At 39.2% G+C, this 16,583-nt stretch overlaps 2 protein-coding genes across 2 annotated transcripts; one reads left to right on the top strand and one right to left on the bottom strand.

Moving 5' to 3' along the window:
* Nucleotides 1–9,968: 9,968 nt before the first annotated feature.
* On the top strand, nt 9,969–10,601 carry LOC147945229 (uncharacterized). Its single transcript, XM_087509162.1, has one exon. It carries the CDS (start codon nt 9,969–9,971, stop codon nt 10,599–10,601), a length of 633 nt encoding a protein of 210 aa, XP_087365288.1.
* A 4,152-nt stretch (nt 10,602–14,753) lies between these two features.
* Nucleotides 14,754–16,559, bottom strand: LOC147945228 (uncharacterized). Its single transcript, XM_087509161.1, has 3 exons — nt 16,173–16,559; nt 15,800–16,100; nt 14,754–15,577 (listed from the first exon to the last, which is right to left on the bottom strand). Exons 1-3 carry the CDS (start codon nt 16,557–16,559, stop codon nt 14,754–14,756), a joined length of 1,512 nt encoding a protein of 503 aa, XP_087365287.1.
* Between the last annotated feature and the right edge of the window lie 24 nt (nt 16,560–16,583).

The raw sequence follows: 16,583 nt of genomic DNA, 5'->3' as shown, positions 1-16,583 counted from the left end.
GAGTAAGTAAGCTCGTAGCCATTCCACCCATAAGGAGTTCGACGACAACATTCTCCAGATGAGTTTCAAACAACTCACCTTATTTGTTTCTTTCAAGGAACGCAAACCGAATCCACCTTCTTCCATTGGTAAACAGACATCAGTCCATGAGACCTTTGCTTTTTTGGTATTAAGAGAGGGACCCGACCACAAAAAAAGCAGAGCACATACTGTCTATCTCTTTTGTACAAGCTGTTGGCAAGCGGAAGGCAGACATCCAGATGTTTGTGAGGCTTTGAATGACATAACTAATGAGCTGTAGACGCCCCCCAAAAAACAAATATCGCCATGTCCAGCTTCTGAATTTATCTCTAATACGCTCTAGGAGCGGTGTATAGTCGGAGGTTGTCATACGCTTGGTTAAGAGGGGCAAACCGAGATAGCGAACTGGTAGAGTTCCTGGAGCGAATGGGAATGAGCGAAGAATCTCAGTCTGTTCAGTGGTTGTGACTCCGGCCATGTACAGTGTAGATTTCTCTAGACTTATATTCAGTCCTGAGACGCCTACAAAGTGATGGAAAGTCTGAAGAATACCCTCAATAGACGTTTTGGTTCCATCAGTAAACACCAATAAGTCATCAGCAAAACACAAGTGTGTGAGACTGATATTCTTACATTGCGGGTGGTAACCGACACGTCTCTCCTTGGCTGCTTTATCAAGCAATGCAGACAAGACTTGCATGCAAATCACAAAGAGATATGGAGATAAAGAACAACCTTGTCTCAACCCTCTTTCACTGCGAAAAAGTCCAGACAACTCACCATTCACTTGAACTGAGAAGGAAGCAGTGGTAATGCAAAGCTCAATCCACTTGATAAATTGCATCAGGAAGTGCAGAGTGCGAAGAACACTAAGCAAAAAAGGCCATTGAACAAAGTCAAATGCCTTAGAGATATCAATCTTTATAGCACTTCTAGTTGACACAATATCCTTATGGTAATTAGCAAATATCTCAGAAGCCAGGAGGACATTCTCCATTAAAAGCCTATCCTTGACAAAAGCAGACTAATTTGGAGAAATAAAATCAGGCAGAAGCTGTTTAAGCCTGTTAGCAATAAGCTTGGAGATCACCTTATATGTCACATTGCAGCAAGAAATAGGCCTATAGTCCCTCATCTCTTTCACCTCTCTCTTCTTGGGAATTAGAGCTAGAATGGTTGTGTTTACACCCTTCGGTAAAAAGCCAAATTTAAAGAAAGATTGGACCGAGGCAACAAAATCACTCTTAATGACAGACCATGTCGCCTGAAGGAACTCCACGGTGTATCCATCAAGACCAGGACTCTTATCCCTTGGCATAGAGAATAAGACATCTCGTATCTCAGTCTCCGTGACATCCTGCACCAACATTGTCTGATCCACTTCCGAGAACCAATACGGTAATAGAGTCGAGAGCTCAGTCTCATCAATTGCTTGATAGTTAAGCATCTTATGTCCCAGAAATTCACGAAAAAATCTCTCTGCCTCCTGCTTAATTGTGTCTTGTGTATCTGCTATACTACCATCCAAACACTGAACCTCCTTTATCGCATTACGTGCTTCTCGGGCCTTAGTTGCACGGTGAAAAACCTTATTGTTCCCATCTCCAACCTTTAGCCAGTGTAATTTAGGTTTTTGTTTTAAAAACTTTTCCTCCAACCTTGCTACAAACAGCCAACAACTATAAGCAACCGCTTCCCTCCGCATTGTTTGATCAGTTGGATTCTGCAATGTTTCAGTCTGACAAGTACAGAGATGTGCAAACGCGTCTTTAGCTCTTTTTTGTAAATTTCCCAAACGATCACGACTTAACTTCTTTATGTGCGGTTTCAAGGCTTTTAATTTTTTGGAGAACCGGTACATTGCTGAAGTCGAGTGAAACAAACTCTCAGTACCATCCCAGAACTCTTTAACCATGGGCACAAAATTTTCATCCTCTACCAAAGCGTTGCAGAACTTAAATGGTCGTCGCAGTCGTGATTTTTCTCCCCCAATCTTAATGCGGCACCGTAAATGATCAGAGCAGCCTCCCGCCTCAAAGACACCATATGACTGTTGATACTCAGCCAGACAAACATCATTGACAAGAACTCTGTCAAGTTTCTTACAAATAAGACCAAACTCACGCTTATTACACCAAATGTACAGCGGACTGTGAGATTGCAAGTCACTGAATGAACAATGCTGTACAACCGTCTGAAAATCACGCATTCCCTGAGACATTGTAGGTTGGTTATCCGAGAATGCCCTTCAAAATTTCATTAAAATCACCAAAGACCATCCATGGTTTGCTACAGAACAATGGAGAGTCTAGGTGAAATTTCAAATCCTCCCACGGTGCTTTTCTTTCTTCAACACCATTAGCTTCATACACAAAAGAAACAAAAAAACTCATTTTCTGCTCTTTCCAGCAGAACCGAGCAGGTGATCAGTTGACTACTTGTGTAACACGACGTGAGACGAACATTTGAATTCCATACCACCCATATCCTTCCTCTACGATTGAAAGGATAGTTAGTTAAAGAAGACCAATCAGGAAAAACTGAAGCAAGAATATCTGCAGCTTTAGTTTCCTTTACCCTTGTTTCCAAGATACAACCAAACTGAAAATTACCTTTCTTTACCCAATCTCGAACTACGGAATGTTTAGACACTTTGTTGAAACTACGAACATTCCAAAAGAAACTCGACATAAGTTATTATTGGGTACCTGTCCTACTCTGATCTCGTAGAGGTTGAGTAGAAAGGTTGGTAACAAATTTATGAGCATTTTTTGAAGCACGTGGGACAGATTCCCGCATGGTGACAGTAGCTTTTCCTCCACGTCCGTTTCTTCCCACCGCAGGCGCAATAGAGTCCGCCTGTGCAGGTAAAGTAGAGTCAAGAGTAGCTGCAAGAGAACTACCAGTGGCAGCAAATATAGGGGGATTTGCCTCTATCTCCTTAGAGACATCCTGCACCTCCTCGTCCTCATCCTCTGCCTCGTCTTCCTCATTCCTCTCACTCAGAACCGAGTAAGAATTAGATAACAGAGATCCCTCCCTAGACTGCAACGACGGCAACATTTTATTTGGACTAGAGACAGATATATGACCCATTTTTTGTGGTGTGATCCACTCATGTTCTCCCCCTGTATCCATAGAGTCGGTCACATGAGCCTCTACTCTATCCAAACTTGCCTCTACAGACCGTCGTGTAATTTCCCAGTAGGAGTTCCCAGGTGACCAGACCCCGTAATCTCCTTTTCCTTCACCACACCCTTGGTAGAAACTGGTAGCTCAGTCAATACTGCTGTTGTCAGACAAGCAGCCTGCAGATGTCCCCATTTACGACACTGACGACATTGAGGAGGTAGCCAAGGATAATAATATGTAACCACAATATCTAACTCCCCCTCCTCTTCGCCAGCCAAGTGATACTCTACTGGTAAAGTCTTTGTGAGATCAGCCTCCACCAGAATTTGTGCTTCCTCAAAACTTGAGCATGCCTCTGTTTTTGGATGTAAGCGTAGGGGTGTACCCACTGCACTAGCCAGAAACTGCAATCCCTTATTAGTAAACATGGTGTACGGTACATTCTTCAGGACAACCCACAATGGAACTGATTTCAGTGCTGGTTGTGCTTCCTCTGCAAACGGCGTCCGTTTAGAGAGGATCATGGGAATACCACCTATGTTCCACATCCCATGATTTAATATTCGATGCCTGATACTCTCACTACGCACACGAAATTTGACAGTGGTTGCATTAACCACTATTACATCAATAAGTGAAGATTTATCACCCAGTCTCCAGATCTTATTGACAATCATATGAATCTTCCCCACATGGGAGCTTTTTCATTGAGAAATTTGCCGATGACGAAATCTTTCCACAATGGCTTTGCGTCAACAAACACATCCTTCGGAACTACCACACGCTGCTTCCCCTCAAACTCTGTAACTACAAAATCCTGTTTCGTGAAAGTATGTTTCTGCGCCGCCTTTAGCCATAACTTTTGTTCACCCGAACCCAAACCCATTGAAACCGTGGCTGAGACACCATCCTGAGATGACACAACCTTAACAGAACTCCTTTGACTCCTCTCGACGTCCAACTGTAGAGCCGAATCCAACACGGTGGACCGGACTCGGTAGCAAATGCGCACGAATGTTTACCAGCGAGCAAATGCGCGACCGCTCGAATATTTTAAATGGACTTGTTTTTTTTACGTGCAATCACTTTATTGACACTAGATTTCTGTTTTTTTTCCTCTTAATTTTTTTTGTATGTATACACTATTTACATGGAAATAATATTATCAAGAACAAAAGTATGGCAGAGGAAAGAAAAAAATAATACTATGGTAGTGCGATGGTTGGACGTAACGTGTAAGAAAATACAATCCGTACTTTTATATATATTTATCGGTCAGCTAAAAACAAATTAAGAGCCAGAATAAAATATTTTCATATCTTTCATTATACGGCAACGATCCATCCATCACTCAGTTTGCATGTGAATTTTGACAGTAGTAAAATTATATAATCAACACTTAATAATATATATATATATATACATATACATATGTATATATATATATACACTTTTTGAATAATTTTCACACAACATAGTGATTAGTGAATATCTACTACTTCGGCCAAAATATGATGGGATGATTTGTTTCCAGCTTACCTATTTTAAGTCGTTTCCGAGAGATCATTTTATAAAGCCACTCTGATGTTAATCGCAGTCATATATAACTTAATGCATTTGGATGAAGTAATATAGATTTATGATAGTATGATACCTAAAAAACACATCAAGTAAAGAAACACTAACTTACGTTTTTTTTTTTACAATGATGGAATGGAAAAAAAAGTTATGAATCTTATTTATTCCTAACACTGGATCTCCTCCATTGCAGGTTACAATACCGGGTGATTTTACTGCCCGCTGAGAGAATCTTGAGCGAGGACTCATCATGAGGTATCAATATTAGATGGTATTTTTTTTTTTGGGTTATCAATTTTGTGACAAGAAAATATTCATAAACCTTTTAAAGTTCACTAAATGTTCATGAATTATCACATAGCTTAATCATTGTTGATGTGTATGATCAGGGTGTAGGATGGAGTTCGGCTCTTCCGTTGGTGAATCAGTTTCGGTCGATGGGCTATTTTGTGTGTTGCTGATGTGAAAAAACAATTAAGGTAGGTAAGTAGGTTAAAATAAAAGTAGTAGTAGTATATATATGGATGTAATTAACCTAGGTAAAGTTAAGGAGAAATGGAGTATGAAAGGTTAAGCAAAGTGGCTGGCCAAAACCTTCTAATGTGAATCTCTTTCTCATAACGTAGGCTTTAGTTGAAAATAGGGTTGACTTTCTCTCTCAAACACGCGATCCTTTTCCTTTTCGATCCACTTTCGCCGATCTCGGCGTCGGTCTCCACCGCCCTTTATGGGCAAACAAAGATCTAAAAAAAGCCTCCCCGCAGTACTCCCACTGGGTCCGCAACCTCTGTCTCCTCCCTCTCGACTCATACTCCGACAGAGTCTCCAATCTCTGCTGGGGAAGCCTCGATCTGCTCTCCAACAAAAGTATTGCCTGCATCCCCTAAGATGTCAGCCAACAATGAAACGTCCGCCACTGCCACAGTTCCTCCTGCAGGGACAGTCGTTGTGGCCCCCAGAAACCCTAGACCCCCAATTTCTAGGCCAGAGGCTACACCCGCCACTAACCCGGTTGTTGTACCTTCAATTGATGTTCAAGCTACAACTGGGGAGCAATTGTGCCCTAATAGTATTACCGTTCATGCGATTTCACCTCCAATTGTAGTTAATCCGGTGAATCCCCCGCAACTTGAAGAAGCTTCCCCATGGAAAGCTCTAATTAAAGACTCCTCTAATCCCCTGCAGAAAAGAGGTACCCCTTTCACTCTCGAATCAGGTGAAACCTGCGTGAATATCCCCAACACAGTCATTGAGAAAAACAAGAAAGCTTGGGATAGCTTTATCCTAGGCCAATTCTACGAAGAACCTCCCACCAGAGGTGTGGTGCACGCTATTGTGAATGGTATATGGAGTAAGCAACGTAGAGATATTACAGTCTCCAAAATGGAGGGTCACTCTTTTCTCTTTAAAGCCCCCTGCCTGAATGCTCGAAGACGAATTCTTAGCCAGTGTCTGTGGCAAGTCGATGGCTAAACGATGTTCGTCGCAAAATGGTCTCCTGACATTACTCCAAAGAAGCTGGAGCTGTCACTTGTTCCCGTCTGGCTTGACTTTCATGATGTCCTCATGGAATTCTTCAATCGTGAAGGTCTTGAGCATATTGCTGGTTTGGTAGGACACCCGGTATGTTTTCACCCTCACACGAAGAAGCTAATCAACATTGAGGTGGCGAAGGTGTACACGGTCATTGACCCGCGTAAACCACTCCCTGAGGCTGTCAACGCTAGATTTGAATCCGGCCAAATTAAGAGAATCCACGTTTCCAGTCCATGGTTGCCTTCTGTGTGCAGTCATTGCAAAAAGATAGGCCACACCATATCTAGATGCACCTCTGCTCCTCCTCTATGTAATGTTTGTGGCTCAGTAAAACATACTGGTTTGCTCTGCCCCCGAGTAAAGAAGGATAAAAGCAATGGTAAGGCCCCTATTCTTAGTCAACTGCCAATTGTAGAGAAAAGTGCCTCAGTGATCCCTCATAAACCCTCAGCTACTCATCTGATCCATGTGCCTCCTATCGATAAACAAAACTCCGCTGGGAAGTCTCAAGTTGTGCCACAAGTACAGGGAGAAGCGAGTATCAGTATGGTACCCCCTCAGTCTGCCTACCACACACTGCCTTCAACTCTCAGTCTCAATCAGGAGGGTGCAAACCTTTGTGTAGACCTGACAACGAGTCTTTTCTCTCATGTGCCTCCGGGGCTGGAGGATATTCAAGGGAAACACTCTGAGCATGATAGTGCCTCAGACGAAGATGATAACCCAGAAGCTGACTCTGATCATTTCCTCAAAGTTATCTCCAAGCGTCTCCTGAAGAAGAAGGATTCTCGAGCAAGGGTTAGAGGCCCTTTATCCCTCTAAATCTATATCCCTTTTATGGATATTTTTTGTCGTAATGTAAGAGGTTTAAACGACCCTGTAAAGCAAAGAAATTTTAGGAATTGGCTAAAGCATCATAAGCCTCTTTTTGGTGGGATTCTAGAAACCCATGTTAGTCCTGACAAAGCACAGCGTATCTTGTCTTATGTGGTGCGGCTAACTATCCTTTCTCAGATCTTGGAAAGATCTGGGTCCTTTGGCACCCTTCGATGCAGGTAACAATTTTGTCTTCTTCTCTCCAAATTATGGTCTGTCTGGTGAAGTTACCTTTTGTGTTTGAGGAACTCGTTGTCTCGGTAGTCTATGCTTCCTCAGTGTGTAGTGAGGAGCGTAAAGCCTTATGGCAGGAGCTTCAAGATCTATCTCACTTGCATCTCGTCTTGAACAAACCGTGGTTAGTCATCGGGGACTTTAACAAGACACTTTACCCACATGAACACTCTGTGACACCCACTGCCTCGTCTTCTAGAGGAATGCGTGCCCTCAGTCAATGCTTGTCCATTGCCAAGCTATCAGATCTGCCTTTCTATGGTAATACATTCACTTGGTCAAACAAACAAGATACAGGACACGTGGCAAAGAAACTAGACAGAATCCTTGTTAATGATGATTGGTTCCACTGCTTCCCATCCTCCATAGGAGTTTTCGGTGAACCTGGGTTCTTGGATCATAGCCCCTGCTGCGTCTTCTTGGATACAGAAAAACCGAAGCAGAGAGCCCCCTTCAAGTTCTTGACCCTTCTCAATCGTAATCTTGACTTCTCTCCGCTGGTAAAGTTGTGGTGGAATGCCCTCTCTTTTGACTGTTCCAAGATGTTGAAGCTCTCCAAAAAGCTAAAAGAATTAAAGGTAATCATCAGAGCATTAGCTAAAGATAATTACTCAGATATTGAAAAGCGTGTGAGAGAAGCATATGAAGACCTTCAGATCTCTCAACAGGCTCTGCTAAGATCTCCTTCCCCTCAGACGATTGAGAGTGAGAAAACTGCTCATAGACAATGGTGCATCTTATCTCAAGCTGAGGAATCTTATCTAAGACAAAAGGCGCGCATCTGTTGGCTTGAGGAAGGAGACAAGAACTCGAAGTTCTTTCATAGAATCATCCGTTCTCCTCAACTTCAAAACCAGATACTTTACCTGTTTGATCAAAATGACCAGATGGTAGACTCAAAGCAAGGAATTCAAAAGCTAGCGGTGGACTACTTTCAACATTTTCTTGGAACTGAATCTTCAGCCAACCCTCCCTCGATAGTGTATAGCGTCTATTGTTCCTAAAAGGTGCTCTGTCTCCGCAATACATGCTCTATCAACTCCTGTCACCCCTGAGGAATTTAAAACAGCGGTGTTCTCTCTCCCGAAAAACAAGGCGTCTGGACCAAACGGTTACCCTGTTGAGTTCTTCACAGCTCAATGGGATATTGTGGGTTCGGATCTAGTTGGTGCAGTTTTTGAGTTTTTCAATTCTAGCAAGATTCTCAAGCAGTGGAACTCTACGCTTATGACTCTTATTCCCAAGACATCAAACGCGGCAAAAATGACTGACTTCGGTCCCATTGCGTGCTGCAACACAATTTACAAGGTCATTTCAAAGCTCTTGGCAAATAGACTCAAGTCTGTCTTACTGGACCTTATCTCAAATACTCAGTCAACCTTCATACCGGGGCGTCTCTTAGTGGAAAATGTTCTCCTAGCGATAGAGCTTATCCAGGGGTACAATCAAGCGGATATCACATCGTGGCATGTTAAAGGTCGACCTCAGGAAAGCTTTTGACTCTATCCACTTGGATTTCATCATCAATGTTCTTAAGGCCATGGAGTTTCCAGAGCATTTTTGGTAATCTGATTAGAGAGTGTGTTACGACACCGTCTTTCTCAGTTTATGTCAATGGGGAATCTTGTGGCTACTTTAAAGGTGCAATGGGACTTCGTCAAGGGGACTCAATATCCCCTTATTTGTTCACCCTAGCCATGGAGGTGTTCTCTCAAATGTTAAACAGTCAATACAACAATGCCTGTATTGGACACCATCCTTCAGCAGAGAACCCGCAGGTAACTCATTTGGCTTTTGCAGACGACATAATGGTGTTTTTTTATGGAAGCTACAACTCCCTGGAAAACATCACTAAGGTCCTCCATGACTTCTCTAAGATCTCGGGATTGCATACGAACATGGACAAGACTGATTTGTTCATCGCATGAGTGAACCAGCCTGAAACCGAACGGATGGCCTCTATTGGTTTCAAGTTTGGTTCACTGCCCATTCGGTACCTTGGACTGCCACTGATGCATCGTAAGCTCCGTATGGCAGAGTACAGGCCCCTAATAGACAGAATCTCAGCAAACTTCTCCAACTGTTCTGCTCGTGCTCTGTCATATGCAGGAAGAAAGGAACTCATTTCCTCTGTTATATACGGCACCATAAACTTTTGGGCTTCTGCATTCATCCTCCCCAAAGGGTGTTTGCAAAACATTGAGAGTCTCTGTGCTAACTTTTTGTGGACAGGTGATATAACGAAATAAGCAAATGCAAAAGTAGCTTGGTCAACTCTCTGTTTACCAAAGGAAGAAGGGGGACTGGGTTTTAGACGAATGGCCACCTGGAACAGAACGCTATGCCTAAAGCTCATTTCGAAGCTTCTTTCAGCAGCGGATTCTCTATGGGTTCAATGGATTAAGAACAACAAAATAAGAGATGAGATTCTTTGGAAAATTGACGAGAAGAAGCATACCTCCTGGACGTGGAAAACTCTGCTTCATCTTCGACCCTTAGCCAATTCTTTCCTGAGATGCGTCGTGGGCAATTGACAACATGCAAGCTTTTGGTTCGACAACTGGACTCCATTCGGACAACTTATTCAGTTCATGGGGCCAACAGGGCCAGTTCAAACTGGTATTCCTCTAAATGGGATTGTGGCACTTGCTTCCTCTCTGAATGGCTGGCTCCTACGTCCAGCTCGATCTCCTCAAGCTGAAATGCTTCAGTTTTATCTAACAACTGTTCAGTGTCCGGCTCAAAGTTTGGACCAGGATTGTTTCCATTGGTGCACGCAAGGTAACACTTCTGGTACTTTCAGTACTAAACACACCTGGGAAACACTAAGGGAGAGACAAGAAGCACTTGTTTGGACAAAGCATGTGTGGTACAAAGGTGCTATCCCAAGACACGCCTTCATGATGTGGCTAACGCATCTCAATCGGCTCCCCACGAGAACCAGGTTGGCAAGCTGGGGAATGCAGATTGAAACTACCTGCTGCATTTGTGGTACTTTCCCTGAGACTCGTGATCATCTCTTCCTCCATTGCGAGTACAGCGAAGACATCTGGTTGCAAACAACAACGAGACTAGGGTACAATTCTTTTGTCTTTCACACATGGGAGGCATTTTCATCATGGCTCGACATACCTGATTCTTCCTCAAAGCTCTTCCTTCGGCGTTTGGTTGCTCAGGCAGTCCCTCTACGCCATCTGGATAGAAAGGAACAATCGTCTACATAACCACATCACGACACCGGCCCATATTCTGTTCAAGATAGTGGACAGGCAGATAAGGGATGCAATCATAGCAAAAAATCATCGGAAACCATTCAACCATCTTATGCAAGATTGGCTAAGATTTCTCTAATGCAATAGTTTTAGCACTTTCTAAGATAGCTCTTGTTTTTTAATTTTTTTTTTAGCAAGATCTTTCTTTTTGTACCCAAGTTATTGTATCATGTACAATATATTTTCTTCAATGGAAATTCACAAATTTTCAAAAAAAAAAAACGTAGGCTTTAGTTACGTGAATTAGTTTATGCAATAGTTTATTTTTGTTACATCGGAGATGGTATACAACAGCGTATAGTGAATTTCGTTTGGGTTAAAGTAAGTTGTTTTTCGTATCCCTATATTATTTCGATTCGGAAGTACACGACATTAAGTGTAGTCCATATCAGTACAAATTAATGCTAAAAATTATTTTCAATAAAGGTATAAATGTCTAATAAGAATCACAATCAATCGTAGTAATTATTCAAATAACCAAATAAGAAAAGTAATTTTTTAACTCATTTATGATATATTAGGTTATTTTCACATATAAAAAATATACACAATTTTTATATAAAATATAGTTCAAACCTAAAATAAAATTAAACTCGTACAATAGCATGGGTATTGATCTAGTTGATAATATTAAATAACGCATTTTGTGAACAAACTAATAGGAGTATATGAAAATGATAACTTATGAAATAAATGAGTAAAATGTTGTCATGTATTTCATTTATTTTAATTTTACTGAAACATTTACATTATTTTAAGCATTTTAAAACAAGAAAAAAACATATGAATTTATGGAGATGAGGATCGGGTTGTAGATACGGCTGGGGGGCAATGCTTGTACCATGGAAAACAAGGAGTTTGACCTGGAGGCCAGAGAATTTGGTTCACGGATAGCTTCGCAACTATGTTATGTAGATGAGAAATTGGCTCTGTTAGGGCAGCTAGTAGTCGGTGGATTGGTTTTGTATGGGTTTGGAATTTTAGATTTGGTGTAGAAGAACTAGGGTCGGTCCTAGCCTGCGCAATGTCGGACACAAAAAGAAGTAGAGTAACCACCATTGCTATTGCAGAGAGCTTTACAATCATCTTCATATTTTGATTTATGAATGAATCAAAATGTTTACTCTAGCTTCCCTATTTATATTGTTGTGACAAAACTAAAAAAGGCAATATAATTATTTTCGTTGACTAGAGTCATATCACGTGACCAAAAAAGATAATATATTTAATTTTGTTGACTAGAATTAAATGTTGTGATAAAAAAGGCAATGTAATATATCTATATGACTTAAAATTCTATATCTAATATATAATAATATCTATATACATTATACATTTTTCAATTACATTTGGGAAAAAACCTACAAATTTGAAGGTATTATTAAGTTTTCAATTTTTGAAAACAAGATTTTCATTCCCCACCCCTAATAAAATTTTCTAAACAATAGGAACCACTCTCAACACATTGATTTTTAATCCATGGCCGAGATTTTCGATCTCAAATTCTCGATGCAATGAGTTTCCCGACATTATATATTCAACATCAAATATAAGAAACAAATTAAAATGCCATCATCAAATAATTTCTAAACAAACTGCCTGTTAAAAAACGTGAGACCCACAAAAAAGGTAGTTCCATGGATCAGAATTAGACATAAGCCCACTAAAAGAGATAGTGGTTGGAGCGTTACAACCATTCTCTATAATTACCATCTTAATTGGATTAAGTTATTTCTTATTTAATTTTGTGTTAAATGCATTGTTTAAGACTTATCTGTTTCTGGTAAATGTTAAGAAAAAGAGCATATAAGATTGTAAAGATACCCACAAGGTGTTGAAAGTTCTCTTGAAAGATGGCCTTATCGAAGAACAACTGTTGTAGTAGCCACATAACCTTGTTAGACCAACGATAATAGATAACGAGGTAATAATCCACATTATGTACGAGATATATAGATTTAAATAAAATTATTATAAGATAATTATTATCCAATAACCAATATATGTTTGTGTAAAAAATAATATGTAGCTAAAGTTTTTTTTTGTTTTATTCAAATCTGCGTTTCTTTCCTGTAAAAGTTATGTCTCATACGTGAAATTTTTGAACGTAAAAAAAGTATTGATAAGATGTTAGTATTTATTACAACATGTCTTTTGTGTGGTTTAAAAATCAAATTCATATATTTTTATGTTTTATCGTATAATCATAAAAATTTTGCATGTTTCTTATAGAACCATAACATATATTTATTGATTTAAGAGTAATTTAATATTTATGTTAGTAATAATCGGATTCTAAAATAATTTTTCTGAAAACAATCTAATTTATTAATTTAATATTTTTAATTAGGCTATTTAGATCTTTTGAGTTGATTAATTTGTATATTTTCTATAAATGACGGAATATTACAAAAAACCATTATGAAAAAATAATGAAACTCCAAAATCTAAACATATTCGCCTATAAATACATTTCACCCGTGAAATATGTTAACATGGTAGAAAAATTATATATAAAATGTTAAAATTTATTGCAATATGTGTTTTTTTGTGTTTTAAAGATCAAATTTATATTTATAGTTTGTCAAGTAACTAACAATTTTGCACAATCTAATAGTTATTGATTTTAAATATATCATATTTTTTTTGGGTAATAAGTTTATTTATAATGATAAGAGTTATGTCTCAATACTTTTAATAGCAAATATAAGAATATACAATTAGAACACATATTCCTTTTCGATTATCAATATTTTCATTTTTTAATCAATAATCACACTACATATTAAGATTAGTTAGTTTATATACTAAGATATGTATAAGTCGACAAAAAAAAATACTGAGATTATAATAACTAATTAAAAACCCTTTGTTTAAATTATTGTGGTAATAATAATAACAAAAAGGAACATATAGATAAGTTATATATATGTTCTTTACTTTATTAATTCATTTTTTTATAATTTTTAATAAATATTTTACTTATATTGATTTTCAGAAATTAATATATTTTAGTAAAATTTTGCATTAAAATAATATGTAATTATTTAATTAGTTTGATACTCACAAACACATGAAAGCCCAAATATGTGTGAATGCCAATTTTTCTTTTACACATCGTAGTTTACAGTTCTTATCTAACAAGTATCTCCAAAAGTTTATGTATGCCTGCATTAACTTAAATTCGTTACATATATTTTATATTTTTTTTACTCACCAAAAAGCCTCTATACTATTAATTTGAAACCAGGAGTTAAACTTTAGGTAGAGAACTAGAGATTTTTTTTTAAAAAGGAGGAGAATGTCTTTCAAATTTTCTTTTCGATAATTTGTAGTTTTTAAATTTATTGTTTATATAGAAAGTGAAAATATAGTTTTTTATTTTATTTATGAGCATTTGATAATTTGTTATTCAAATTCATTTGAAAGTCCAGTCTTTAAGCTTGTAAACTACAAAACTAAAAATGTGTAATAGTAATATGTAATATATAATTCGAAAAAAAACTATCATGTTTTAAGTGTTTTGGGGCAACTTATGTTTGAGTTTTCAATTAGAGAGTTCAACATATAGATTTTGGAGTTTATAGTATCATCCTGATTTTATGTTTTATCTATAGATAGATATAAATTTATACAATTTTATAAGTTTGTGTGGAAAAAGTAGACTATTTTCTCTTTAACTTTTTTTTGTAAAATACTCATTATGTTTTCGGTTCCATCTTCTAATGGAATACGATAACCTCCAAAATAAAATACCCACTTCTAGTATGAATACAAGTTTCTTTGAATATCTAACTTACATCTGGTGGTATCAGTAGTGTTCAACCTCAAGTTATACGTTTAATTATATAAAATACCAAGCATTAAACAAATGATTAAAATTTGAAGTCCTATCTACATCCTCATAACCAATCATAAAATTGATAGTATATCTTTAATTTGGTATAATTTTTTTTTTTTTGAAAATTTGTGAATTTTCATTAGAGAAAATGTATTGTAGTAGCTACAATAAATGTTACACATCCGATAAGCCTTGTCAAAAAAAAAAAAAAAATCAAGGGCTATCGCTATAAGACCACCATTGGTGGAAAAGGGGCTTCTGTTCTATACAAACTTTAGCCAGTCTCTCAACAAATGCTTGAAAAGCTTCCTGTGACTCCTTGCAAAAATTGCATCTCTAACTCCTCTGTCCAGCGCTCTGAATAAGACATGCGGTGAAGTGGTGATATTGTTATGTAGCCGATTGTTTCTCTCCATCCAAACTGTGTAAATAACTAGTTGTGCAACAAGTCTCCTAAGGGTCCTGGTAGAGGTGGCATCAGAAGAATCCAACCAAGCTGATAAGGCCTCCCAAGTGTGAAACACAAAGGGCCGGTAGCCCAATCTTCTTGTTACTTGTAACCAAATTTCCTCACTGAGTTCACAGCGTATGAATAGGTGTTCACGAGTTTCAAGCCCTTGTCCACAAATGCAGCAAGTAGTAGCTATTTGCATTCCCCAGCTTGCCAGACGAGATCGAGTAGGGAGGCGATCTAGATGCGTGAGCCAGAACAGAAAAGCATGCCTGGGGGTTGCCCCTTTAAACCAAACCTGCTTTACCCAAGGGAGTGGGTCAGATCTTTGCCTTAGCGCCTCCCAGGTTTGCTTTGCGCTGAAAAAGTCTTTCTCTTCGCCATCGATATTCCAGAGAAAAGAGTCGGAAACAGGGCAAATGGCTGGTGGGGGGATTGTGGTGAGATAAATATGTAATTGCTCCGCTTGTGGTGAACGAGACGGCCTCAGCAACCAACCTGAAGGAGTACAGGCATCTGCAACAGCAGCGTTGAGTGGGATACCTGTTTGAGCTGGTCTAGTAGGGCCGATAAAGTAGATGAGCTGTCCAAAAGGAGACCAGCAGTCATACCAGAAGCTTGTCTGCTGACCATTTCCTACAACACAATGAAGAAAACGGATAGCAAGAGTACGCAGGCGCAAAAGAGTTTTCCACTTCCACGAGTTTGCCTTCTTCTCATCCTGAAGCCAGAATGTACCCTCTTTAATTTTATTATTCTTTAGCCACTAGGCCCACAGGGAGTCCCCAGTAAACAGCCTCCAAATGAGCTTAAGACAGAGTGTTTTATTCCAGGTAGAAATACACCTAAAACCAAGACCCCCTTCCGCCTTAGGAAGACAAAGTGAATTCCAGGCAACTTTTGCGGCTGGCTTCTTGTTTATGTCCCCCGTCCACAAGAAGCGAAAACAAAGACTCTCAATCTGTTTTATGCAGGCTTTAGGCAGGATGAAAGTCGATGCCCAGAAGTTAACTGTCCCATAGATGACTGATGATATGAGAGCCATACGTCCCGCATATGACAGAGCACGAGCAGAATAGGTTGTGAATCGGGAGGCAACTTTGTCAATAAGCGGTCTGTAGTCAGCAATACGAAGCTTGCGGTGCATAAGGGGAAGTCCCTAGTACCGGAAAGGAAATGAACCAAACTTGAAACCAAGAGAAGAAATCTCTAAGGTTTCGCAGTGGTTCACCCCGACAACATAAAGCTCAGTCTTGTCCTTGTTCATGGAGAGTCCTGACATGTCTGAGAATTCCTGTAAAACTGCAGTGATGTTATGCAGGGAATCCTTCTTGCCGTCAAAGAAGACCATTATGTCATCTGCAAAAGCAAGGTGTGTGACCTGCGGATTGGAGGTTGTTGGATGTAGACCTATGGAAGTATTCTCATAACTTTTGATTAGTAGTTGAGAGAACACTTCCATAGCGATGGTGAAGAGATAGGGAGAGATCGAGTCGCCTTGCCTGGGACCTTTCGCTCCCTTGAAATACCCACATGATTCACCATTGACTGAGACTGAGAACATCGGAGTTGTGATACACTGGCTGATTAGATTGAAAAAGTGAGGGGGGAAGTTCATGGTGTGCAAAGTGTTGATGATGAA

Source organism: Camelina sativa, chromosome 4 (assembly GCF_030686135.1).
Source record: "Camelina sativa cultivar CO46 ecotype springtype chromosome 4, ASM3068613v1".
Classification (NCBI taxonomy): domain Eukaryota; kingdom Viridiplantae; phylum Streptophyta; class Magnoliopsida; order Brassicales; family Brassicaceae; genus Camelina; species Camelina sativa.
Note: the sequence above shows the minus strand (reverse complement) of the source record. Positions and strands in the feature narration are given on the sequence as shown.

What these genes read in the sequence shown, in the direction of transcription:
- LOC147945229 (XM_087509162.1), top strand. Translation starts at nt 9,969, where the DNA reads ATGGGGCCAACAGGGCCAGTTCAAACTGGTATTCCTCTAAATGGGATT.
- LOC147945228 (XM_087509161.1), bottom strand. Translation starts at nt 16,559, where the DNA reads ATGAACTTCCCCCCTCACTTTTTCAATCTAATCAGCCAGTGTATCACA. An exon ending in CTGAGCTTTATGTTGTCGGG is followed by an intron (nt 16,101 to 16,172) that starts GTGAACCACTGC and finishes TTCCGGTACTAG; the next exon opens with GGACTTCCCCTTATGCACCG. An exon ending in TCTTCCTAAGGCGGAAGGGG is followed by an intron (nt 15,578 to 15,799) that starts GTCTTGGTTTTA and finishes ATTGTGTTGTAG; the next exon opens with GAAATGGTCAGCAGACAAGC.